Source organism: Acinonyx jubatus, chromosome B4, assembly GCF_027475565.1.
Source record: "Acinonyx jubatus isolate Ajub_Pintada_27869175 chromosome B4, VMU_Ajub_asm_v1.0, whole genome shotgun sequence".
NCBI classification, from domain to species: domain Eukaryota; kingdom Metazoa; phylum Chordata; class Mammalia; order Carnivora; family Felidae; genus Acinonyx; species Acinonyx jubatus.
In genome coordinates, this window is record NC_069387.1 from 24,924,742 (window position 1) to 24,949,992 (window position 25,251).

At 39.0% G+C, this 25,251-nt stretch overlaps 1 protein-coding gene across 7 annotated transcripts in view; it reads right to left on the bottom strand.

The window, feature by feature from the left end:
- Window positions 1–784: 784 nt before the first annotated feature.
- Window positions 785–25,251, bottom strand: part of MKX (mohawk homeobox) — a 68,120-nt gene continuing 43,653 nt past the window's right edge. For 6 of the 7 annotated variants that reach the window (XM_027073698.2, XM_053225443.1, XM_027073699.2 and 3 more), the window contains 2 exons: window positions 3,429–3,462; window positions 785–3,326 (listed from right to left, as the gene is read on the bottom strand). In XM_027073698.2, the coding sequence (XP_026929499.1) occupies window positions 3,140–3,326; window positions 3,429–3,462 (221 nt within the window). In that variant the 3' untranslated portion in view covers window positions 785–3,139. Of the gene's footprint in view, window positions 3,327–3,428; window positions 3,463–16,647; window positions 24,665–25,251 lie in introns of those variants that run through there. The other variant, XM_053225442.1, reaches the window with a different exon arrangement.

Sequence of the window (25,251 nt, forward strand, 5' to 3'; positions counted from 1 at the left end):
GCTCCATGTTCTCAGCACAGAGCCTCATGCAGGGCTTGATCTCACGAACCATGAGATCATGACCTGAGCCGAAGCCAAGAGTGGGATGCTTAGCCAATTGAATCACCCAGGAACCCCAACTATTATTACCTCACAGCAGTCTTTCGTGTCAGATAGCTTTCCTTTCCCAAGGCTCTTCATTAAACTATCCTTTTCTCATATTCCATGTGTATTTCTACTTGCACTCAAACCTTATATAGAGGAATTATAATTATATAATAACACTTTCCATTTATTAAGCACCTTTTAATACCAGGCACTGTGGTAGGCACTTTATATATCTTATATGATGATCTCTAAACCTTGTATCAAATCAAGGTATGACTCATTCTTCTCACTTTGCAGATGAAGAAACCCAAGCCCAGAAGTGACTGAATCTGGATCTTATAGTAGTGAGTGGGAAGAGCTGAGATTCAAACATAGATCTGTCTAGCTTCAAAGTCAAGATTGTCTCCAGTACATACATAGCACGTGGTAATAATGCTTACTGTCATAGCTACTGAAAGAAGGTATTTAGTGAAAATGTTCATTTTGAAGTTATGTATTTTAACAGCATCATACTCTTTTCCTCGGCTCTTAAAAGGTGGGTTGGTGGTCTAAGGTGATGAAAGTCAAACCTAATACAAATGCAGTACTCCCATATCATATCCCTTACCAACCTAAAGAGAGTTACAACATATAATGGACCCTTCTGTTCTTTTTCCACCTGGTCAACTCTCAAAGGAAAACAAAATTCATATGATCATTGAGGTCTAGAAATTAACTTTTATTTTCAATCTGTCAAGAACTCCTGGCAGTTATTAATTTTATTAAAATGATTACATATGGCAAAACAAAGAATAGAGGTAATTCTATTTCTCTACAACATAAATTATGAGTTAGATTCTTAGCTGCTGGCTCAGCATTGTTCAGGATTCTTTTAAAGGATTTGGGAGGGGAGACTTTAATTTCCAGAAAATGTTAAAGCAGCAAGAGAAAAAATAAATTAAAAGTAATTGCAAATGGAGATATTGCCAAGGATGTCCTAATTATAAAATCTTCTTGATGTGTTTATAGGCCAGATTCCAAGCTTTGGTATTAAAAAAAAAATCATGTGAAAGCTCTCCTATATTGGCTTGCCATCCATATTTTATATCATAGAGCAAATCTGCTGATTCTTTTTAAAAAGATGGCAAAAGTGAATTATGACTAATTCAAACAAAAAACAACCAGCATCCATTCATCTAACTGAAATATGTCAAAACAAAATCAATTTTATTAAAATATTTAATACCAGAATAACTTATAATAGTATGAAAAAGAGTGAAGTACTTGTCCTTAGTTTTCTCTGACATGATCACATTTTGACAAATTAATTTATAAAGATTCCAAAGTTTTTATCATGGATCCGTAACTACTTAAGGATGTAAACCAAAAGAACTCATACTTCATCCGATCATACAGTCATAACTTAACATATCTTGCTTTGCACTTACTGTTACTGCAAACAGCAATTTAGAAAACAAAGTAAAAATATATATATACAAAATATTTTTATATCAAATTATCTTCATTACACTAAATAAACCCAATCCCCAAATGCTATGTTACATGAAAAAGTGTCCTACAATTTATATCAAGAATGATATTGTCCATGTATCAACTAGAGCAGCCTTTGGTTTTAAAAGCGTTTTGCAAAATAAGGAAAAATATCACCACACGGCTGCACTATTGGCTCTCATTCACACTCACAAAAATGCTTTCCAGTTAAAAAAAAATTACAAAATAGATTACATACCCAGAAAAAACATCCCACCATAAAAGAGTCAAATCCTTTTTTACTTCTCTGTAGCACATATACTCTGTTATATTTGGCATCTCTGGTGTTTATTCAAGTTTCAAGTCTCCCCAAGCTGATTAGAATATTATTGTTTGATTGAAACCTATATTCTTCTTTCTTGATATTGATTATTCTCACTCAGTGATAGTCTAATTTAGAAACAAAATGTTCTTTCTTTTAATGCATGATTTCACTTAATTTTTACTTAAATGTCCTACTTGGCAAATTCAAAGACTGTCAATGTTTTGTTTTCCATATGTTTTAAATTTAAAAATCAATTTTATGTCTGTATAAGTATATTCACATAGAGATACATTTCTTTCATTGTCTTGTTCTCGTTGCAATATAAATTGTCCATCAGCAATTATAATTTGAAATGAACCAAATAAAAGGTTTTCAGCCATTCCATATGAAAAAGTTTCCATCACAAAAAGCACTGACCTCTAATGCAAACAGGATTATGTGTTAAAACTAAACTACAGGTTTAGTTCTGCACGGGAGAATTCTGAGTAACTTACGTAATAAAATTTTAAAACACTTATGCAAAACTTAAGAAAGAGAAAATCCAAATTACTTCTAAAGGGCATTGTGGTGTTTCCCAGCAGTGCTTGGAAAAAGTTTTCCAGATCACAATGGATTCACTGGGATTCTTCTTAAATAAACATATTATGTGATTGCTGCTCCTTTCATTTTGGACCTTTGTAGTGTGTTAGATAGGCAGGCAAGATACATGCATGAAATTCTCACTGTCACTCTGAAAAGCATGCTGAACAATTTTTAAATACTGCAGCAGTTTTTTGTTTTTTAAAGGAACATCTCATTTGGGCTGTGTAGATTTCCAACTTTTAACATGTGAATTACTGAAAACATTTTGAGGGCTTTCAGCAGTTCTGGTTTCTGTCCTGAAATGGTTAGGCCCATCTGGAAGGACACACACGGACTAACAAGCATTGTGGCGTTGTCATTTGAGGCACAGCAGCTCTGCTGTGCCCACGTTGTTGCTTATTTTGGGGGGAAGCAAGGCACTTACTGTAATGGCAATGCAGACACTTTATGCATAGTTTGAGTAACATAAAATAAGTTACTACTTTTGATTAAAGTGAGGTTTTTATAATTTATATGTCTCTTATAGAAGCAACTAAATGATATATTTAGGATAATTAAAAACAAGAAGAGGTTTGAAAGGGAGTCATTTTCACTTTTGCTTCGGCTCTTAAGATGAGGGTTGATGGGAAAACACTGACACGAAGAGCAGCCGTAGGTCTGAAAAGTGACAAACCCTTAAAATGGCTGAACCAGTGGCACTTTGACCGTCTTTACTTCTGCTATATGTGATGACTTCTGGATGATGCAGCTGGTTGTTCCCTGCAGTGTGTCTTTGCCCTGTGCAAGATTGGTTAAGGCCATCGCTGCATTAATCTCCTTCCAGTATGTATCATCCTTGCTTGGTCCCTTCCTATTGGCTGCACTGGATTTAAGCAAAAAAGAAAGAAAATGATCAAACTCATTGCAGCATACACAGAAAATGCCATCAGCGAAACGCATAAATGGCAAATAACATATTTCTCACCTGTCACCCTTATTGGATCCATTTTCCAGAGCGTCTGTAAAGACAAGCAAAAATTCAATTACTTTTCTTTTTTTCTTTCTTTTTTAACCTTAGGAGCTGCATCATTAATTTACCGGCATAGAGATTCATCAGGAAATCTGGTTGAAATTAATTAATTTTTTTTACAAAGAAAAAGCAGTTTAAATTAAGATACAAAAGAAATCTCTTTGCAAAGAAGCAAGATGAGAACAGGTAATAAAGAATTAAAAATAGCTTTCATAAGTAAACAAAAATCTGATGTTAATGTATGCTGAAAAATTGGGCCTTTTCATGAGGAGGAAGACAGCACAGGGACAGGAACACTAGCTCTTCCCGGGCCAGGTTCTGGTCTCACTCCCTCACTCACCTGCTGTCTACCTTTGGATAGACTATGATGCCCCCACAGTCTGGGATGCAGTTTCCTCAACTATAAAATAAGGGAGTTCCTAGAAGATCTTTAGAGTGCCTCTGTGATTTCATGGGACTCAAACCTTCATCTCAGAAAAAGGACTGGCAAATAGTTCCCTCTGACTAGCTAGCCAGAGTGACAGATTCAACACTGGCAGCAGCACTGGACTTCTGGCATGTTAGAGTAAGCAGACATCAGTCTTCAAGCTGCAAAGGAAACCCTCTTACTGTAGGAAATGAGCATTAGGGTGTGAGCTTTGCTTATGCACTCTCTCTATTGGTGTAGATTCCCTCCCTCTCTCAGGCACTAATGTCTACCAATGCAAACATCGTTATCAAGAAGGACGAAATGGCCTCTTGATCTTGATTAAATCTCCCTACGTAGCTCTCAGGCTAAAAGACTATGGTATTGGGAACACAAAAAATAGACATGCTGGAGGGAAAGATGTTCAGAAGGTAAAGAGGGTCCGCTAGCATGGCATGGGAAGTGGGGACAAAAGAGTAGAATTGAAACTCCCCATCAGCCTATGAGTCTCCAAAACTAGGTTAAGTCACCACCACCACCATCATCATCAACAACAATAGCTACAGAATGAGGCACTTTGCCCCACACAGGAAACATGAAAAACACAATGTGTGCTCAAGGCCTTCTTCTGTTTCTATGGCCTTTGGAAAGCTGTCTTTTGCTGCCTGCAGTCCTCTCCCTTTGTTTTACCTCCCCCAGCTCAAAGGGTATTTTTTTTTTTTCTCTGCAATGCTCAAGGCTAGTTGGGTCAGACAGCATAATTTCCAGATTTGGGCTCTAAGAGAGTCATGGGACTTGAGAATAAGAGCATCAACATAATCATAATACAGTGTGACCAGGATAAAATTCTCCAAGGAAGATATGGTCAAGAGAAAATGATTAAATGTCCATGGAGATGAGGCAGCTGAACTCCTATGTCCTTTAGGAAGGAAAAAGAATTGGGAAAGCCTGTTAGTGCATCCTGAGTCAGGCCTCAGGTCGCTGTGAGCTCTTTTGCATAACCCTTGCTAGAGACCCAGGAAGTTAAAAAAGAAAGAAGGCAAGTAAACAAAACAAAAACATAAATGACAAGGTTGTTATGAAGAATAAATGAGATGTTATGTGTCTGGCCCCAAACAGAACAACAAACATTAGTCTCTTTCTTTGATCTTTCACTTATCCTTTGGGGAAATAGCTGGGTCTGTGAGCAGATGGATGGTCACTATCTGGATCTTCTGGTCCCTACTAGGTTGCCCTGGATGGTTAGCTATATTTCTGCTGCTTTTGATATTTTGAATTATAAAATTACTTATGTAATTGGAGGCAAATAATGACAAGTTTTAATTCATGGAACTCCAATAATCTTAGTTTACAAGTCACTTTCTATGTGCTAGGCACTATTCTAAACACTTTGTGTCTTAGCTTATTTAGTATTAGTGACTTTCTATGTGCACAGTATGTCTCTGTTATGCCCACTAAGTTATTCTTTGTTTCATACTATTATCCGTAAATCTTTACTCAGGAATGACAGAGACAAGGCACTACTAAAACAGAGAACAAGTCAAGGCCTTTGTTTAGGAGGAGGGAAGCCAGCAACATTGGATATTTTACAGAGGAAAAAAAAAAGATCTAGGCCTTTGCTCAATTTTGCCCACAAATTGCAACAATTCTGTTGCCAAAGTGAAGCAATAGGTTATGGAGATATTTATTCAATGGAAAGACTTGGCAAAAGCAGAATAAGTTCCATGAAGCTTAAATAACATTAGGGAAATAACAAAACATAATTTAGAAAAGACCATGTAACTGATGCTCTGGCTTACAAACAAAGCAGTCTCACAGATTCAAAGGGGACCAGAGTCAGATTCCCTACCTGAATGGTCAACCCGAGAGTGATTGCTGCATAGATGACAAGAAGGAAGCCTGGGGCTATCAAATATGTAATGGGTTACAGAACCCAGAAATGCCCTAAATGAGTGGAGGAGCCTGCACGTGAAAGGGGAACATGTAATTCACTGTTAAGGTCCATGGAGAGCTTGCATTTAAGACGAAGAGTGAACTTGTATGTCCTGCAGCCCCATTTATGGCTGGATACTGCTGGCACTCCCTGGGGCTGCCTCCCTGAACTCATTCCACTGAGAAACAAGTTTACTACAGCCAACTGTGAAATTATAAAACTCTGCTTACTCTTGGGGTGTATGTGTTTTACAGTTTGGTGCCTATGAAAATACCTTTGAAGTGTAAAACATAGATTCCAATGCCTGTTTGGGTATTCTTAATTAGTTTCACAAATTTCAACAATATGCTCGCCTGTATTCAAAAGAACGCATCCTGTATTTTATTTCTCAGGCAGATGGGTATGTTTAATGTCATTAGGTATGGATTTAGGTTTTTCCCCATCAACAGTAGAAAAGTCTTCATTAAAAAGTAATGAACAGAAGAAAACATTTTGCTTCTCTATCAATAGCAATGCTAAAACAGTGTGTAACAAAACTCAATGTCAAACATTTCAAACCAACAAGGAAGAGGTGACCACTACTTTTTTTTTTTTTTTTTTTGTGGGGGAGGAGTCTCTGTGTCCAGGGTGCTTTTGGTTTAAACATAAATTGGTATTAGGAGGACATGCTTTTCCTGTTGGTGTTATTGGTGAGTTGCCTGCTGTCACTAGGATATTATGCGTCCAAGAGCCACCTCCTTCAGAGCTGGGTGTTCTAGTTCCCAGAAGAACCAGCAACAGGAAGATAGCAAACAGGGGTCCTTTTACTCTGAAACATTTGTGCTTTTGTAGGAAAGCAAAGGACAATCAAGATCTGGTAGTTTGGGGAGACTGTTTTTCTATTCCTCATGTGGAGATGAAGTCTGGGGAGATACCCCAGCTATTTTAGAGAACTGATATCATTTGAGGGGAACTCAGAAAATTTACAATCCACTCGTTATATTCAATAACTGTACTGAACGTGAAGATGTTTTTTTCTTATGCTGGCTCTTATCTGATTCAAGTACTTTGTGTCTTTTCAGCCAATAGTTAAGAGCAGTGGGTCTACTGACCCATCACCAGGGCTCAGGGGGCTCATGCCACTTCTGTCACTACAGACAGGTGGTCTCACAGGCTCGCCTCCAGAAGTGGCATCGAGGAACAATCTGACAGGAGAAGGAAGGATTCTGTAATGCTGCTGAAAAGAGAGAAATCTGAAGTCTGAGCCAGAGCAGACGTTTCACTGCTGTTAATTAACATGCACAGACTTAGGGTCTGACTGCCCCACATTCAGCTCAGCTGTATCTCTCACTCTGCAAGTAGCTTGGCTCGGCCTCTCCAAAGTCTGGGCTAAAACGCCTTTTTAGATTGTAAGGTTCCAAAAATCAGCTACGCTGTCAATTACCATAAAAGCAACTGGTTGGCAGGAACAACTTATTGAACCAGCCAAAAGAGCGTGTTTTAAGACCAAAAAAGAAAAGGAAAGAAAAAAAGAGGTGCGTAGTTAGGAAAATCTTGGATGCCGTAAAACCCAAACCATGTTAAAACTTAAAGTGGGGCTATCCTCAGTTTGGACATGTGTTTCCTTATAAAGTTACGTAGAGAAACAATTATATTGAAAACCACTTCTACTGCAATTCGAGATGTGTAAGCACGGAGCTCTGTGGGCAAAGTGTCCACTCAATTTTGATAAGTGCAATTTAGAAACGTATTAGTTCTGATATATATTCCTGAAGTAAAGAGTTATAGTCATAAAAAAGAGACAAAAATATGGCCAAATCTGTTTCTCTGAGATTTTTTTTTCCAAATGTAATCAATAAGCCCTAAAGTTAGGAATGTTTCAAAAATTCTGCAAATGTGAAGTAGTAACTCACGCCACTGAAATGTAAATAAAGAATATAAGGATTAAAAAAAATAAATAATCTAAAAATCATGCTTTATGTATTTCCCTAACTTAAAATGGAGACAGTCAGAGCTCCAGATGCTTGACAACTGTGTTCTTTCACACTGTGTCCGTTTTGGGGCTATTACTGAGAACAGCAGGTGTGGACAGCCAGGGTTTGATGTGTTTCTGATCTTGGACGTCCTGAGAGCCCCGGGACGCCAGATCAGTTTCTGGAGTGATTTACATACTTGGAACAACTGAAGTAAAGAATGCAACCCTGGCGAACTGGGCAGACGGAAGACCTCTCTGAAGATTACTGATGGCTCAAAATCTGCAGGACCTTACACCAAATGGACGGCGCGATCCTCGGGGCTCCCTGCTCCCACTTCCCATGGTCTCTCTCTCTACTTCCCCCACATACTACTAGATCCAGGCAGGGCCACACACACACCTACAGATTGGTTCCACTGTGACTCTATGCTTCTTTGCTTTTAAAATTAGCATTGATGGGGAGCCTGGGTGGCTCGGTCGGTTGAGCATCCGACTTCAGCTCAGGTCATGATCTCGCAGTTGGTGAGTCCCAGCCCCGCGTCGGGCTCTGTGCTGTCACCTGGGAGCCTGGAGCCTGCTTCGGATTCTGTGTGTGTCTCTCTCTCTGCCCCTCCCTTGCTTACACACTCTCTCTCTCAAAAATAAAACATTAAAATTTTTTAAAATTAGCATATGCTGTTTTTCTCTAATAAGAAAGGAACACAGGTTCACTGCAGAAAATCTGGGGAAAAATATACAAGAGAGAAAAAAAGGAAATTTAGGGATAATGAATATAATATTTGTATATATGGCTTTCCAAGCAAGTTTATATACGTTTTTAAAAATGGGGTCATTCCGTACATGTTTGCTTTTTTTCACTGAACTTCTACTTTTGTCTTACACTTTGTTAATAAATAAGGTAATAATCTGCCATTTGGCTTTCCCTGATGTGGCAATGGTTTTTGTCTGTGAAATAGAAACAGATTGAAAGAATTCAAAATCCAGCTTCATCCAGTTTAAACTTGAATATTGACAGACCCCGATGTTACATGAAAGGGTTATCTTTAAAATAAAGTAAACAATTACTAACATTGATTGAATGCTTATTCAGATGCCAGGCACTATGCCAGGAGCTCTAAACCGTTATCTGCTGAAATGCTTACAATAACTTTGTGGAAGAACATCATGGCCCTTATTTACAAATGACACTGTAGCTTAGAGGGGTCCAGAAACTTACAAAGGACTCAGTTTGGCTGTGGGGGTGGTGAGTCTCAGCTCTACATCAGTTGACTCTGAAAGTCATGGTTTTTTTTTTAACTCTTGCATTCAATTATTTGAGTGCTCTCTGTTGATAAAGCCACCTTCAAAGACCACGGCAAGGTTTAATGCACTGTTTACATGGAAAGCCTGTGGAATGACAACCTATTAAAAATCTATTGGAGCGCCTGGGTGGCTCAGTCAGTTAGACGTCTGACTCTTGACTTCAGCTCAGGTCATGATCTCATGGTCTGTGAACTCGAGCCCCACATTGGGCCCTGTGCTGGCAGTGTGGAGCCTGCTTGGGATTCTCTTTCTCCCTTTCTCTCTGTCCCTCTCCCACTTGTTCTCTCTCTTTCTCTCTCTCTCTCTCTCTCTCTCAAAATAAGTAAAAATAAGCTTTAAAAAATCTATTAAGCACATTTTCTGTTCTTTTTGTTAGTATTTTAGACCACAGAGGTGCAAAAAGAGACTTTTTTTTCTGCCTATAATGTCATCTGTAATATAAAAAAAATCTGCCCAAATCACAGAGTAGGGACTCTAAGCTCTCTTGAGCTCTTCCCCATGCTTTAATTAGAGTGACATTTTAATAGATGTGATAGCCTTATAACCACTCTTCTCTTGCCCAGAGTGAATTACTGCTAAATAACTCCTAGACAGCTGTGGCTGCATCACTTTTAGAGGAAATTTCTGTGGTTAGCCATTCTTTGGGGGTAGTTGGAGCTTCTGAATGAGTAATGATAAATCATTCTAAGTGATGTCTGCCCCAATAGGAAGGGAAAAAAAATACCCAACAACCTGTAACACTTATCTTTTGATGACTGAACTGCTTCTTCCAGTTCTAACACAACCAAAAGTGAGTTCTACTTGAACACTTCAGCATGACAGGACAAGATTGTAACTGAACTTGGGGAGGTACCACGGACATTGCTCATTGAGTTTTGAGAGCCTTGAGGTGGGGGAGTTTTGAAAGCTTTCTGAATAGTGAGAATTATAAAATGAAACCCACCCCATCTTCATGGGTAGAGTTAGTATTTTTTTTCCCCTTTTGCAATATGCTAGCTAAATTATTTATCCTGAGGCCTTAAAGAATGAGTGGCTGCCAAAATCATTCCAGAGTTTGAAGAAAAATCTTTTCCAAAAATTAAGCCAGTGTTTCCTCCAGCCATGACTTCTACCATCTGGCCCAAGGTTCTTTTCCTTCCTGCTACCTCTCATGCGGGCTGGCCCCTCACTATGGCTAATGATGCCCAGATGTCCTGGATCCACAGGATCCCCACCTTCAGCTGCCTCTCTGTCAATGCATCATCTCCTCTAACTCCTGCCAGGAAATAAAAATTGGAGACCACACCCCTCTCTTCTGAACCAATCACGAAGAGCTCCCTGGTCAGGGTGTAGGTAAGTTGATATCTCAAAGCTTTCAGGATAAGATTATATTTCCATTAACAACAACAGAACGTCTTTATTGTTTCCATAGTACCCATGTCTGCGTGTAAACCTGTAAAAGTGTTGCTTGGCTCCTTATTGGTCAGGGAGTAGTAGCCTTGAGGGCGTTCCTTAGCTCCCTTTCTTACTGTGAAACAGGTATTCTGACCTCATTAGTCTAGGCTGGAGGACTAAAGGTGTAGGAAGTGGGATTTGTAACTTGAAAGTAACTTTTCAATAAGCAGAATACCACCCAGTTATAATGTCTCAACTTCACTTTTAATCTTTTTCACTAAATATATTAAATATCCTTGATGCTAAGTTATTCTGCATATTCCTATCTGCTAAGATTGCTCCTCTGTGATCTCAAAGACTCCACCTTCCCAAAGTCTAAAACATTCAGTCTGAAACTTCACTTTGAAGATTAGAATGCAGTCTATGGGGAGGAAATTGTTGGTGAATGACCAGAAAGGGGGTCTGGAAATGTTAAATATTCTCATTTCTATTCTTAGCTCATCGCTATTAACTACGAGGGTGGTCTGGTGTGAGGCATGGAGGCAGCTCAGGGCAGTGGTTGGAGCCCAGACCCTGGAACTAGAAGCAGGAGTTGGATCCCTGCTCTAACACTTACTATCTGTGTGACAGCTGGCCAGCTCCTTGACTTCTCTGTGCTTCAACTTTGTCACCTATACAATGGGGCTAATAGTACTAGACTCATAAGCTTCTTATGAGGACCATATGAGTGAACATTTTCTGAAAGAGAAGGGAACCTGAGTATATATACCAAGCACTATATAAACCCTTGTAAAATAATAATAATAAAAAAATTAACCTCCTTTCTCACTTTTTTACATCTAAGATATGGGTTTGTATGTAGTCACTAGGAAAATTAGTATGGTTCAGAGATTTAATAAGAAAACCATTATGTAGGGGCGCCTGGGTGGCTCACTTGGTTGAGTGTCTGACTCTTGATATTGGCTGAGGTCATTATCTCACGGTTCATGGGATCAAACCCCACGTCACGCTCTTTGTTGACAGCATGCAGCCTGCTTGGGACTTTTTTTCTCCCTCTCTCTCTCTGCCCCTATACCCCACCCCACCCACCCCCACCCCCTGTACACATGCTATCTCTCTCAAAATAAATTAATTCATTAAAAAAAAAAAAGAAAAGCATTATGGAAGAACAAAATACTTTAACTCTGGGCAAAGCCCATAGCTCAGATTTGTGGATTAAGTGTGCAGAATCTATCATCTTCAAGGACAAAATGGCTTTTCTGATGTAGTTTTGTGCCAAACTAACACAACATGCCAAGATAAAGAATCCTGGAGCCACAAGAAAGAATAGCTACAAACTTTAAGTGTCTAATGGATTCTGTTACTTCATTTTCTCAAGGGGTATACTGGAGATGTTACCCAAAATGTTTCATCCATGAAAGCTAGGTTTCCAGCCAAAGTCTCAGAAAGTGACTTCCTAACAATGCATGAATAACTTCTGTGTGTGCCTGTGTGTTGCAAGGAGCATTAATTATTTATAAAATCACTCCTTTTACATGCAAGTTGGGCTACTAGTTCTGAAAACTGAATGGACTTACCAATTCTTAGCTAAATCTTAATTTTGGTCCAAAGTTGATATCGATACTCATTCTCTAAATTCTACAATAGCACAAGAACTCTTTCTTCCGAGATCAGTTTTATAGCTGCCACACTGTAGTTTAGAAGGTTGACTTGTTTAATGAATATATAACTGCATAGTATTAGGTTATGAAGTATTAATGTGTGTTTCTTCGGCAAAAAGAAATGGAAAATATGCATTTGTAATAATCTAGAAACTGGCTGGAGAGTGTGGCTCCATCTATGTATTTTTAAGCTCTTCAGTATCTCTGAAAAACCATCAGAAAGGATTTTTCCTTTGATATATGAACCGTAGTGTATCTTTGAATTGGCTCACATTTTTGCCATGCTTTTCAAATTCCTCAAATTACCATCTCCAGAAATGGCACTGGAGACCAGGAGACCTTGCTGTTAAACCTGTCTGACTGCATTAACACAAGAAATGATACAGTAAAAGAGATGACGTTCACAAACTTCTTGGATCTTTCTGAGGAGTAGCAAATGACAGCTTCTCTACTCACAGTTCATCTGCTGTATTTATTAATAGAAAAGAAACATATTTTAGACATAAGATGAACAGTATTACCAGCCCTTCTACTTTTCAAATACATTTCAATGTTCTTAATATACTTAAAATGTTAAAACTGTACTTGGCATGTCAGCGTTCTATGTTCACACATTTCTACATTTAAAGGTTCTGCGATTTTCTGCTTTTCATTTCAGAAACAGTCACTTAAAGTCTCAAGTGGGGTGGGGAGGGCTTTGAAATGAAGATTGGGAATATTTTTGCCAATGATATTGAAGGACATGAGAATTTAAAAAAAGGAAGTAGATGTAGGGTGCATCGATGACTCGGTTGGTTAAGCATTGGACTTGCGCTCAGGTCATGATCTCGTGGTTTGTGAGTTCAAGCCCCGTGTCAGGCTCTGTGCTGACAGCTCAGAGCCTGGAGCCTGCTTCGGATTCTGTGTCTCCCTCTCTCTCTCTGCCCCTCCCCTGCTCATGCTCTGTCTCTCTCTCTCTCTCTCTCTCAAAAATAAATAAACATTTAAAAAATTAAAAAAAATGGAAGTAGGCATAAGGGGGAGGTAAAATTCCTTCCTATGCTTTGGCTGTGGTTGGAGTTCTCAGAGTATTTATTCCCAGTCTAGAGGTCTTCTGATGATCCGTTTTGACCAAGAGCATACCAAATACCCCGTGCCCCCCACTTTAAATCTTGCCAGAGGTATCCACTCTAGATTTTGTTCAGGAATCTACATCCCAGAGCATATAGTAAATTCCAGTGGAATACAGATCCCAGTCCACTATTATCACCTAAATTTAGAATTACAAGAGATTTCTAGGAAAAAAAGTGGGGGATAAATTGCTGAATATTAATAAGTTGATTTGTTTGGGGGGCGGGAAACAAATACATTTTATGGATCAAAACCCACCTTTTTGTACAATAATTTGTTGAAGCACAGGATGTGTCCTAGGACTATAGGAAAATAGCCGACTCATGAGGTATGTGACCTTGTGTAAATTATTTATGCACACTGCATCCAAGTGTCTTCATCTATATCATGGGGATAATAGTAACACCTACTTCCCCCTGGGGTTGCTGTGAGGACTAAATGAGGTAGTGAGTGTTAAACTCTTGGAACGGTGCCTGACCCGAAGGAAAGTCTATGGCGTCACGATTCCTGAAGTGAAGAAGAGACACTTGTTAGTCATTCTTCACCAGTCACAGGGCTATGTCGAATTCCATGGAGAGGCTAAGCCCCATAAGGGGCTTCCACCACCACGTCCTAACCTCTAACGCATATTCTCGAGATGGTGTAGAGCGTTGGAATACACAAGGGAACTTCTCCAAAGGGCAGGCTCCTGGATCCCACGTCTGAGATGATGATTCTGTAGGTCACAGGGATGCCAAGGCACGTGCCTTTGAACGAACTCTGCAGGTGTTCTAATGCAGATGGGAAGAGGGCTGCCACTGGACAAAACTGCCCTGGAGCATTAGGAGTGGCTAATTCCCAGCCACTGGAATTCCTGGGTTTTCACTCAAGTGTAGCAGCATGAGGCAGAATTTCTTTGGTAGTTTTCAAAAATCATTATGGATTCTTGGTGTTCCAACAAGGCTCAAATAACAAGGCTGTATTCAACAAACCAAGTTCTTGATTCTACCTTCATGTGAATAGGAAATATAACACTTTTGTTGGAAAATATTGTTCAGAAATGGGCACTCCAGCTTCAGAGATACTTTTTTACTATTTTTTGCTCAAAAATAAATATAATAACACTAAAAATGACTTTTTAAAGATTTTTTATTCTTTTATTTTAAAGTAACCTCTACATTCAATGTGGGGCTCAAACTCACTAACCCAAGATCAAGAGTCACATGCTCCACTGACTGAGCCAGCCAGGTGCCCCCCAAATGCCTTTTTTGGGGGGGATAAAACTTCACTTTACTTGCATTGCTTTCCCAGTTATTATAATTTTTAAAATTTTTTTAATGTTTATTTTTCAGGGAGACAGAGACAGAGTGTGAGCAGGGGAGGGGCAGAGAGAGACACATACACATAGAAATTGAAGCAAACTCCAGGCTCTGAGCTGTCAGCACAGAGCCTGATGCGGCGCTTGAACTCTGTGAACCATGAGATCATGACCTGAGTGGAAGTCCGACGCTTAATCCACTGAGCCACCCAGGCGGCCCCCCAGTTATTATAATTTTTAATATGCTATGACATATAATTAAGGGACAGTAATTACAAATACAAACTTGAGAATAAAGAAACCCAAGATTTTCACTGTAATATATTACAGAATACTTCAGAAAAATCAAATCATCCTCTTCTAATTGGAACAGCGATGGTAACAATATACTGTTATAAGATCTGTGTTTTCTGTTTTGAAAATAAACATGCTGGCAAAGCTCTATATTGCTGTGATGGTGGGGTCTTTTATTTTTGTAACTCTTTTATTTTTTTATCTTTCCTTTGGGAAAATAGGGTGACAGTTAGTAATCCGCATAGGGTCATCAAAAACTAATTATTCAACCTAACATAGAATTTTTTATTTCTAGGGTAGGATAATAAGCTTTTTTAAACTAAAGTAAACTTAGTTTCTGCTGCCTTTAGTAGAATATTTTATTCAGGCCTGCCTCAAAAAGAAAAGAGCATTGTTTTATTATACATCAACATAGTGATGAGGTTCTACAAACAGCTTTTGGCTATTTTTAATGTTATTTTTACAGCAACACTGAGACGTAGCTAGAGCTATATGATCTCTACACAGGAACATGGATAAGGGGTACAGAACCACCATGGAATAAGGATTAGGGGTACAGAACCACCATACACCAAGGCCAAAATCACTAAAATGGAATGCAGTGGTTATGATGTTGAATACAGTTCCGAAGAAGGATTGAGAGGGTCCTGTCCTAGATTTTCTTTTGAACAATGGCAGAATGCCAGGGCATCTGTGACCAAAGGACTGAAGAGAACCAGAGTGCTAATGGTGGTTGCCTCAAAGCCACCTAATGGTCCATGAGCAGGCTGAGAACTCAGAATGACTCTTGGCTGGGTGTCTGTGGAAGGGTGAGCTGAGAATGTTCTTTCCCCAGAGTATGCAGACTTATTCTGTGTTGAGGTCACTACTGCCAAGGGCCTACCAAAATTAGACATAGCAAGTCTTAAATGACAAATTTCCACCATAGCCTTAAGAAACGTAGTATTCAGGGGCGCCTGGGTGGCTCAGTCAGTTGAGCATCCGACTTCGGCTCAGGTCATGATCTCACAGGTCGTGGGTTCGAGCCCCACATAGGGCTCTGTGCTGACACCTCGGAGCCTGGAGCCTGCTTCGGATTCTGTGCCTTCCTCTCTCCCTGCCCCTAACCCACTCGCATTCTGTCTCTGTCTGTCTCAAAAATAAACACTAAAAAAATTTTTTTTAAAAGAAAAAGAAATGTAGTATTCAGGAGGGGTACTTCTATGAGCATTACAAGTATTAAAAAAAAGAAACGTAGTATTCAGGAGGGGTACTTCTATGAGCATTACAAGTATTAAAAATTACAAGTATTAAAAATATAGTACTTAAGCATGGAAACAAATCATAAAGAGAAAAGCAATCACCCTTAAGATCATACATAAAAAACCCCAAAAACCAGAGCTCAATGACTACCAGGAAAGGAGAACAAGTACAAAATACAAAAAAGTTCTCGTGAAGCCATTTCATAACAATTTAAATACAAAAGAATGGCATGCTTTCATGATTTAAATATATTTAAATACAAGCAGCTACCATGCATATTGTCTTATAAATATCATGTGCTATTATAAGTCAGGCACCTTTAAAAATAAAAAAGTAAAGATTTATTTTAGTCATTAAAAATTATTGATTTAGAGAAAGGAACGATGAACCTAATGCTTTTTCCAGATTAAAAGTAATCCTCTGCTATTCTTTATATTTTCTACCCCTTCCCATATTCTTTGGACTTTAGAGACATATGTAGTATTTTAACAAATAATACAAACCAATTTTTTAAAGTTTATTCATTTAGTTTGAGAGAGAGAGAGAGAGAGAGAGAGAGAGAGAGAGAGAGACAGTGCATGTGAATGGGGGAGGGTCAGAAAGAGAGGGAGAAAGAGAATCCCAAGTAGGCTCTGTGGGGGGCTCAATCCCATAAACCGTGAGATCATGACCTGAGACAAAATAAAGAGTTGTATGCTCAACCAACTGAGCCACCCAGGTCCTCCTAAACCAATTTTAAACAAAAGAGAGATAGAAGGGAAAGGCAGAAAGTTGTGCAAAGAATAAAAGAAAGCAAAAGTTACATTTCCAGAACAAACTAGACCCACTTACCCACTCTTTTGTTTCTGGTGATAGAATACACGAAACATTCTTAAAAATAATTTAAAAATGAAATTATTCAATTATAAATTTTGTCCAGACACCCAGAAATAGATGGTGAATAAGAAATGAGAAAAAGATAGTCATTATTGCCTTGAATCAAAGTATTGTATAAAAGAGCCTGGCTCTCATACATAAGAGTAAACAAACTACATATTTTCATCATGAAAGCACACAAAAAAATTGCCCTTTTCTTTGGGGTGGGGGGAGACTAATAAGAGCCAGAAAAATCATACATTCCTTGTAAGATTCCCAAACTCTTGTAGGTATGTGGCCTTCTCCCCTCCCTAATAGGATTTGGTAGTTCTAGTCACTTTTCCACGCCCAGGAGGTGGAAGCAAGAGGGGATGGTATTCAAGGGCAGACTAGTTTTGCACAAGAAACCAAGAACTGTGAAGTCCCCTGACCCTAGAAAAGAACCACAGCACCATTGTTCATGACATCTTCTGTTATTTCAGATGCACACCCAGTTAATTCCCTGCTCGAGTGCACCACTCTCTATTATGCATACAGGTTGCACATGGGTCCAAAGCCAAGGTTGCTGAAGGCGTCTACTGAGCATTGGAGGAGAAACCATCCTTCCTAGGCCACCCACAATGGGAGCTGAACAAAAGTTACAAAACACACATGAAGAAGTGAGCCATTGTTTCAGGCCTCAGGGCAGCACTTAGTTACACAGACCTCAGTGTCAGATGAGAACAGGAGGTGAGAAGATGGAGTTGGCCAGTAAGGCATTTTAGAAAAAGTATTTCTCTTATTTTCCAAATTTGAAGTAGCTGTATATAGTTTCCAGTTGATTTTCAGCCTACTTTAGGAGGTTTATAAAAGTCGTTCTATAAGATAGATAGTTTATTAGACAACATAATACATTGATTCTCACTTGGACAAGATGACCAAGAATACTCTCAAAGTGAAAGAAACAAGAAATGTGAGTTGACTTATAGGAGCTCATAGGAGAAGAAAGAGTAAAGAAATGAAAGATGAGCAGTGATGAAGAGCCCTAGGTAAAAATGCATTTAATTATTCACATGAATAATCATTATAGTAATAAAAATAATTGGCAGGGCTAGAAAAAGCAGAAAGTGGTCCCAGAAATAGAAAAAAGATGATTTTTATACTGAAGAAAAGAGGAAGTAATGGGAGTTGCATGGGGGCAAGTGTCGAAAGCATCTATCAAGAGGTTGCTTTAGAACTGAGAAACTTAACAGAAACCCATGGGGGAGGGGAAGGAAAAAAAAAAAAAAAGAGGTTAGAGTGGGAGAGAGCCAAAGTATAAGAGGCTTAAAAACCGAGAACAGACTGAGGGTTGATGGTGGGAGGGAGGGTAGGGTAGGTGATGGGTATTGAAGAGGGCATCTTTTGGGATGAGCACTGGGTGTTGTATGGAAACAAATTTGACAATAAATTTCGTATATAAAAAAAAAGAAATGGGAGTCAGAGTTTATGATTAATTGAAGAATTTTTCAAATTGGATCCCATGTTAACTTTAGCAGTCTTGGAGGCACACAGAAAGAGAATAACCAATTAGTTATTCAATTCCTTCAGCTGCTTTAATGGGATTCATGCCTTTGTTTCGGTTTATCATGAATTAAGTACACCTGTTCCCTGCTAATCAGTGCAAACTGTGAAGGATGCAATCACTTAACCACACTTGATTCCCCCCAAAGTAAGATACACTGTTGTGTATAGATTTGGAAGCAGATAGGTTGGGGTCTGAATCCCAGTTATGCTGCATGTTAGCATGTGGTGTGGGGCAAGTTACTTCATCTCTCTGAGCCTCTTTTTTCTCATCTGCAAGATAGATACAAAAAATACTGAACAATGAGGAGTTCTGTAGAAATTAGAAATAATCACTGTAAGACACAAGGCACCCAGTAATACTCAATACACAGCAGCTACAATTATTCCGCAATTGGAAATACGTTCTTTCTAATGGTAGCAATCTTTGATGAATGTTGGATTTACCTTGAAGGGGAGCAGATAACAAGTAACATAACAAGTTGAAATAGTTTCTGTATTTGAATCATCTAAGCTAGTTCAAGGACAGCCATGTTATGTCTACGATGCTCTGGTGTGCAGAATTCTCAAAGCAGCAAGACTGCATATTATGAAGGCTTCAGTTTTGCAATGGCTTAGAGAATATCACTTCATTTGCTCTAGTAGCCATAATATGCAAAACATGAGCACGGAATCTTCGGTGAAAGTGAGAATGAGCATACCAAGGCAAATTCCAGGATTATGTCAGCAACTGCTCTTCTGCTGCTCATTTTGGGGTAGGCCCATGTAACAGCTATTGGACCAGTGGTTTTCATGTGTTACCACACAATCATACAGCTATGTTGCAGTGTTTACTCTTAATTGCTTGGAGAAAGTTTTAAATGTGAAGGCCCTTACTCAAGATAGAATATAGCACTTGAATTTGGGGAAACAGCTTTGGAAATTCCCAATTCTTACAAGCTACTTCTCTTATATTTGTTATGAAGAATTTTCTATGAAGATCTGACTAACTTATATACCTGTCCTTTTCACAAGGAATAAAGTAACTACTTAAATAATATTTAAAAGATGTTAATTGCATCACTGCTTTATCCTAAACAACTGTATTTGATATCCTTAAATTCTTGATTGATTGGAGAAAGAATATATAATTTCAAATACTCATGATATGTTAAAGAGACTGATAATTATTAAAAGTTCTTCCCACTGCATGTCAGAATAGGAAGAACACTTGATTTCTTCTAGATTTTTTTGTCATTTTGGATGGCTGGCATTTGATAGAGAATGTATAACCGCATTACAGTGAATCTGAACTGTAGAAAACCGAATTATCTTCTTGTGTCAAATGGAAAATTATACTTTGTACATATCATTTTATTTCCCTATATCCCCCCTGCCTTTTGGGGGCATAGTTAAGGGCTAGGTTAAGTTAACACAATTCAGGTGTTGATAATATTTTATTGAGCATTTTGCAAGTCATAAATGTGCAATTTATCTCATTTCCTTTGTGCGCATATATCATCTACCCGATTTTATAATGTGGAAATTGAGACTCAGAAAAAATGACAGGTCCAAGGCCAAATTGTTAGTAAACAATAGGGTTAGTACTAGAAGCCAAATCTTTTAATGTTCAGTGCAACAGAATTTGCTCTTCTCCAAGTTGTCTTTATTTACATTATTTACTTATTCATGAGTCCACGGTTCATGCAGCAAATATTTACTGAATGTATCTTATATGCCAGGCACTGTTGCAGGCCTTAGAAATACAGACCACAAATGGATTTCATCCCTAAGCAACTCATACTTTGAAAAATAAATGACAACAGCTCCTGATGGGAAGTGCTGTGGAAGCAAGGAAGGGAGGAAGCCAAGGTTGGTGGGGGTGGGGGTGGGTCGTGAAAGGAGAAGATACCCTTGGGCAGCAGGTAGAAGCCTCCATGCATGCCAGCACGCCCAACCAATGTTATCATCATTTGAGTGCCAAGTCCTGGAAAAGATGGGAAAGCACAGGCCTGGGGTACAGATGAGCAGGAGTTACTCAGGGGAAGAACATGGGGAAAAGCCTTCCAAGGAAAGGGAACGGCTGGCTGTGTGAAAGCACAATGTCATGATGTTGTATGGCTCCTTTGGGAAACTCTTTTTGGCGTAGTTGAAACGAATGAGGCATGAGACAGGGCAGTAGGGAAATAAACCAAGAGAGATTAGCAGAGGCCAGGCACTGAGGGGTTTATGGGTTTGTGTACCAAGATAAAGAATGTGAACTCTACCCTGAAAGGTATGGGAAGTGAGCAAAGGATATTTAGCAGTGGTATGATGAGATCTGGGTCTTAGAAAGCCCTCTCTTGCCCTAGTGGAAGACCTGATTGGAGGAGCCAGGCAGGATCATGGCAGGGACCTGCAGTAGAAGTGAGGAGTCCTTGAATTAAGGAGGTAGCAGTGGGGGTGGCAAGCCAAGATTTGAGACATAAGGGGGCAGACTTGTTGAATGACTAGGTGGGTGCAGGGATGGGAGGCAGGAGTCTGAGATGTCCCTTAAATTTTTGTCTGGGATGACTGGGTGGACAGTGATGACATTCTCTGAGTCAGGGAAGAAAGGCAGAAAAACAAATTTCCCTTTGGAGGAGGCAGGCCATAATATGTCCGATTCTGACATGTTGAGAGTATGAGATGCTTTGACAACCTTCAGGTGTGGATGTTGATGGATTCATAGAGATGTATGATGCCACCCTTAACGTAAAAGAGAAAACTGTGTTTCTGGATAATTTTTAGGAATTTTTTGATATTTTCAACTGAAAGCATTTATTTTACCATGGAAATTCATCAACATATAGGAAAAGTAGGTATACAAATAAGTAAGGGTGGGTCTTACAGGAATCTAAATACAGAAGCACATAGATCTAAATATTTTTCCATGTGCTCTGTTAATATTATTCAAATATATGATTTTAAAAAGTGTGTAAAATACCAATCTTGAAAAGTGAATTATTTAAAAATCTTTATTAGTCCCACACCCATAAGACATACTGCATTTACTCTGAGAAGGAAATGTACACCCGAAGGGGGAAGGGGAAAAAATAGTTTCCTTGAGTGAAGGAACGGGAAGAGCCGATCTGTCTGGCCGCTAGCCAAGTGAGAGAATATTGAAAAAGCTAGATGTTTCAAGATAAATCTCCACTAATCCATCTTTTACCAAAGTTATCACTTAAAGTCCACCTTTTGACATGAAATATTTAATAGGAACTTATTTTAGTCACAAAGCACCCTTTAAAAGAATATAATATTGCACCCCGTACTAGGCTAAAAGAAGAAGGTATTAGGTGACTGAAAAGAAACTTGCATTTTAAAAAAAGGGGTGGGGAGGGGTGCCTGGGTGGCTCAGTTAAGCATCCTACTTCAGCTCAGGTCATGATCTCAGGGCCTGTGAGTTCAAGCCCCACATCAGGCTCTTTGCTGACAGCTCAGAGCCTGGAGCCTGCTTCAGATTCTGTGTCTCCCTCTCTCTCTGCCCCTCCACTGCTCATGTGCTATCTCTCTCTCTCTCTCTCTCTCTCTCTGTCAGAAATAAATAAAAACATTTAAAAAGTTTTTTAAAAAAAGGGATGGGGAGAAGGGACTTGTGGAAAGCCAAAAGTTCATGAGAGTTTCTATTGAAAACTGAAAGGTTAATGACAACACAAAAGTTTCTTTGCTGTTGAGGACAGACGCTTCTTATAGAATGGATAAATCAATAAAGTTCATTTTCTAGTGGCATCTGGAACCACAATTTCAATCTGTTGAAATGGCACAAAGACAAAGAACAAAGCACGAATAAACACAAAAAGGTTGTCTTTTAGCAAGAAGCTCCGTTTAAATGGCTTCCACTCTGGCAGCTTATATTCAGCTCCCTGATGGGGACCAAGTCCCTCAGGAAGGTGGCTTTTTGTTGGGTGCGTCCATGATGTTCATTCGTCTTGCATAGAAAAATTAGAACATAACAAGCTTCTAATCATCACTTGTTAATTCAAAACAAAAAGAATTCTTTATTTTTCCATTGAAAGCAGATTGTAGTAAAAAAGCAGCATTCTCCAAGGTCATATGCTGTTGGCAAAGCTCAAAAAAAAACCTTGTAGTCCAACTTGCTTATGTTCAGCTGTGTTTACTTAGACTTAACATGACAAAGTCTGCCTCTGATTATACTATTATACTGTGCAGTCATCTGCCCACAGATAAATAGATATTACACAAACTTTTGGAGAGAATGACATTTGGCCTCCATAATTTTGGAATAATTTACTAGGTACCTTCAACTGAAAACACCAAAACGATCCACAATATGTTTTTGGGAATGAAACATAAATATTTCATTTTACAAAGGGAGCCGTCTCCCTGACCTTTATGGATTTTAGGTGATTTACTAACAAAGTATGGTACTGGTTTGGAAGGTGTGGGGTAGCTCTGCAACAGGCACTTTGAGGCAACATTTATTTCAGTCTTTTCAATAACCATCAAGATTTCAAGGAATTTCTGTAAACACACTGTCACTTAAAGAAAATAACTTTCCATCAACTTTTGCAACAATTCTCCAGAACAGAACATGCATATAAAAATAAGAGTTAACTAAATTATTTCCAGAGACTGCATCTTGGAGTCATGTTTATACTATCGGTAGAAAGCAAAAGCTCAATGTTTTACCACCATAGCTTACACTAAACGCACAATTTTGCTTTTGGAGTAATGTAAACCATTTCCACAGCATACAGTCTGTTCCCGATTACCTAAGAATTGATGCTGGCCCATCATATTTACTTTGCTTGCTGTTGTATTTATGTAACAAAAGGTGTACATACTTTCCTCTCCAAACTAAGACCATTTCCGAGGTGGGAGTACTTATATTCCCCGGCTATCAGTCAGTAAACTAATCAATCAACAGATCTTTAGTGCACTTTGCTAACAGCTGGTAATACCTTAGTGAACCAGAAGGAGACAGTTCTGCCTTCTGAAATTTACCTAATGAGAAAAATGATAAATGGAACACATGCTGTCACTTTCTGGGTTGCTCAGTTTAATTTATATAATTATGAAGGGTTTTCCTCCACTGAAATGGATATATTCTCAACCCTGACTCTCGTTTTGTTATTGAATTAACTTAGGGCTGGAGCCCTTCATTCGGAACTGTGGTCTGTCAAGGGAGCCCCAGGTGCTGTGTTGTGCCAGGCCCTCTACCAGCTTAGGCCATGTCTGTGAAAGGATTAGGTTTGGACTGATTCATTTAATGCCTTCTATTTTGGCTTTTATTCCAATTTACTAAATTTGCTTTGATAAACGCTCCGTAAAGGGAACTTACGTAAAGGAGGGCACTGCCACTGTTTTAGCAACTGCCGCTTACACTTAATAAGCAGAGATCTCCAAAAGCCTTCCCCTCTAAAGAACCGAATCGACCCATGTACCTTACGGCACATTCCCCCATTGTCTTCTTTTACCGAGTTTGAGATTCACAAAAGATGATCTCATGTGTGTGTGTGTATGTATGTGTATATATGGAATATCTTTCTAAATGTGCATGCCTTTAAGGTCAGCAAACAAATCCATAACATGTGCTGGAAACTACTGTCCTCCTCATACCAGTCTCTGCAAGAGAATACATTTAAGCCTCATTAGCTTTCAATGTGAAACTGCACCCACAAACATTCTAGAAAGGGCAGATTTCTCAGATTCGACGCGTAGTCAGAGAACTGAATCCAGGAAAATGAGGGAGTATGAAATTCTCTTCTGAAGCCCAGCCACATGACAAAGCCACTGATGAAACAGCAAGCCCGGTGAGAAGGCTGCTGCTGCTCAAAAGAAATGACTTTCACAGCCTGACATGTAGGTCCTGTGAGAGCTGCCTCAAAGAGGAAGGTAAGTGGTGTCAGAAAACATGGGGGACATGCGGATGACCACACAGTTTACTTTCCAAGCATGGGGGCCGGGGTGGGGCAGGTGATATATTAAAGTAATGAAAACCCTTTAAGTTCCAAGCCAATACTCAATCACTTGCTGGGTGATTTCTTACAGAGGAAAAGTAAATTTGCAAATCTTGTTAGATTGGACCAAGACATAACCAAGTACTTGCACAAAAATAGGAAAGAAGCTCATTTTTAAAAGGAATACTAACATCCTATATGCACAAATTATTTTCCATTCAGTCCCGGCTACCGGGCGGCAGTGTTAGGTCTAAGAAAGGAACAGCAGCCATCGGTATCTCCAGACAAGCAGTTCACTCTCTAAAACACAGAATTTAACACAAAAGAAAATGTTAGCAGATCACTGATGGGTATTAGTTTGCAGAAGACATGTAATTGAATCAAACTTATACGGCTCTCAATGTTAACCAAAGTTGGAAGGAAAAAAAAAAAAGGAAAGCTTTCACAACCAAAAATCTTGAAAAATTTCCTCTGTTTTCTGGTTTCATTTTTCCCAGAACTGAAACACCACAAAATAACACCACCTCAGTGCACTCACTTCCAGCTCAGTCAGGAAGTGCTGAGGTACATAAACATTTTTTATTTCACTTTTTTACAAGAAGGTGACCAACATTTTCTTAGCCTTCCAAAAAGCTTCAGGTTTGGAATACATTTTGGTTAAATGTCAGCAAAGGAATTTGCTCATCGTTCAAAAAGCACTTTTTCTTTCCAACCTTGGAATATACGTAGCAACCGTGTTGTGAATGGAATGACAAAAAGGCTCTGAGCCACAAAAGGGAAATCCAGTTTTACAATTCCGAAAAGAGTTGTGTGGGGAAGCATTCTGTACAGGAGGAAACAGGAATAACAAGGGACATTCATAAAGCACAGCTTGTCGAGTGCTTTCA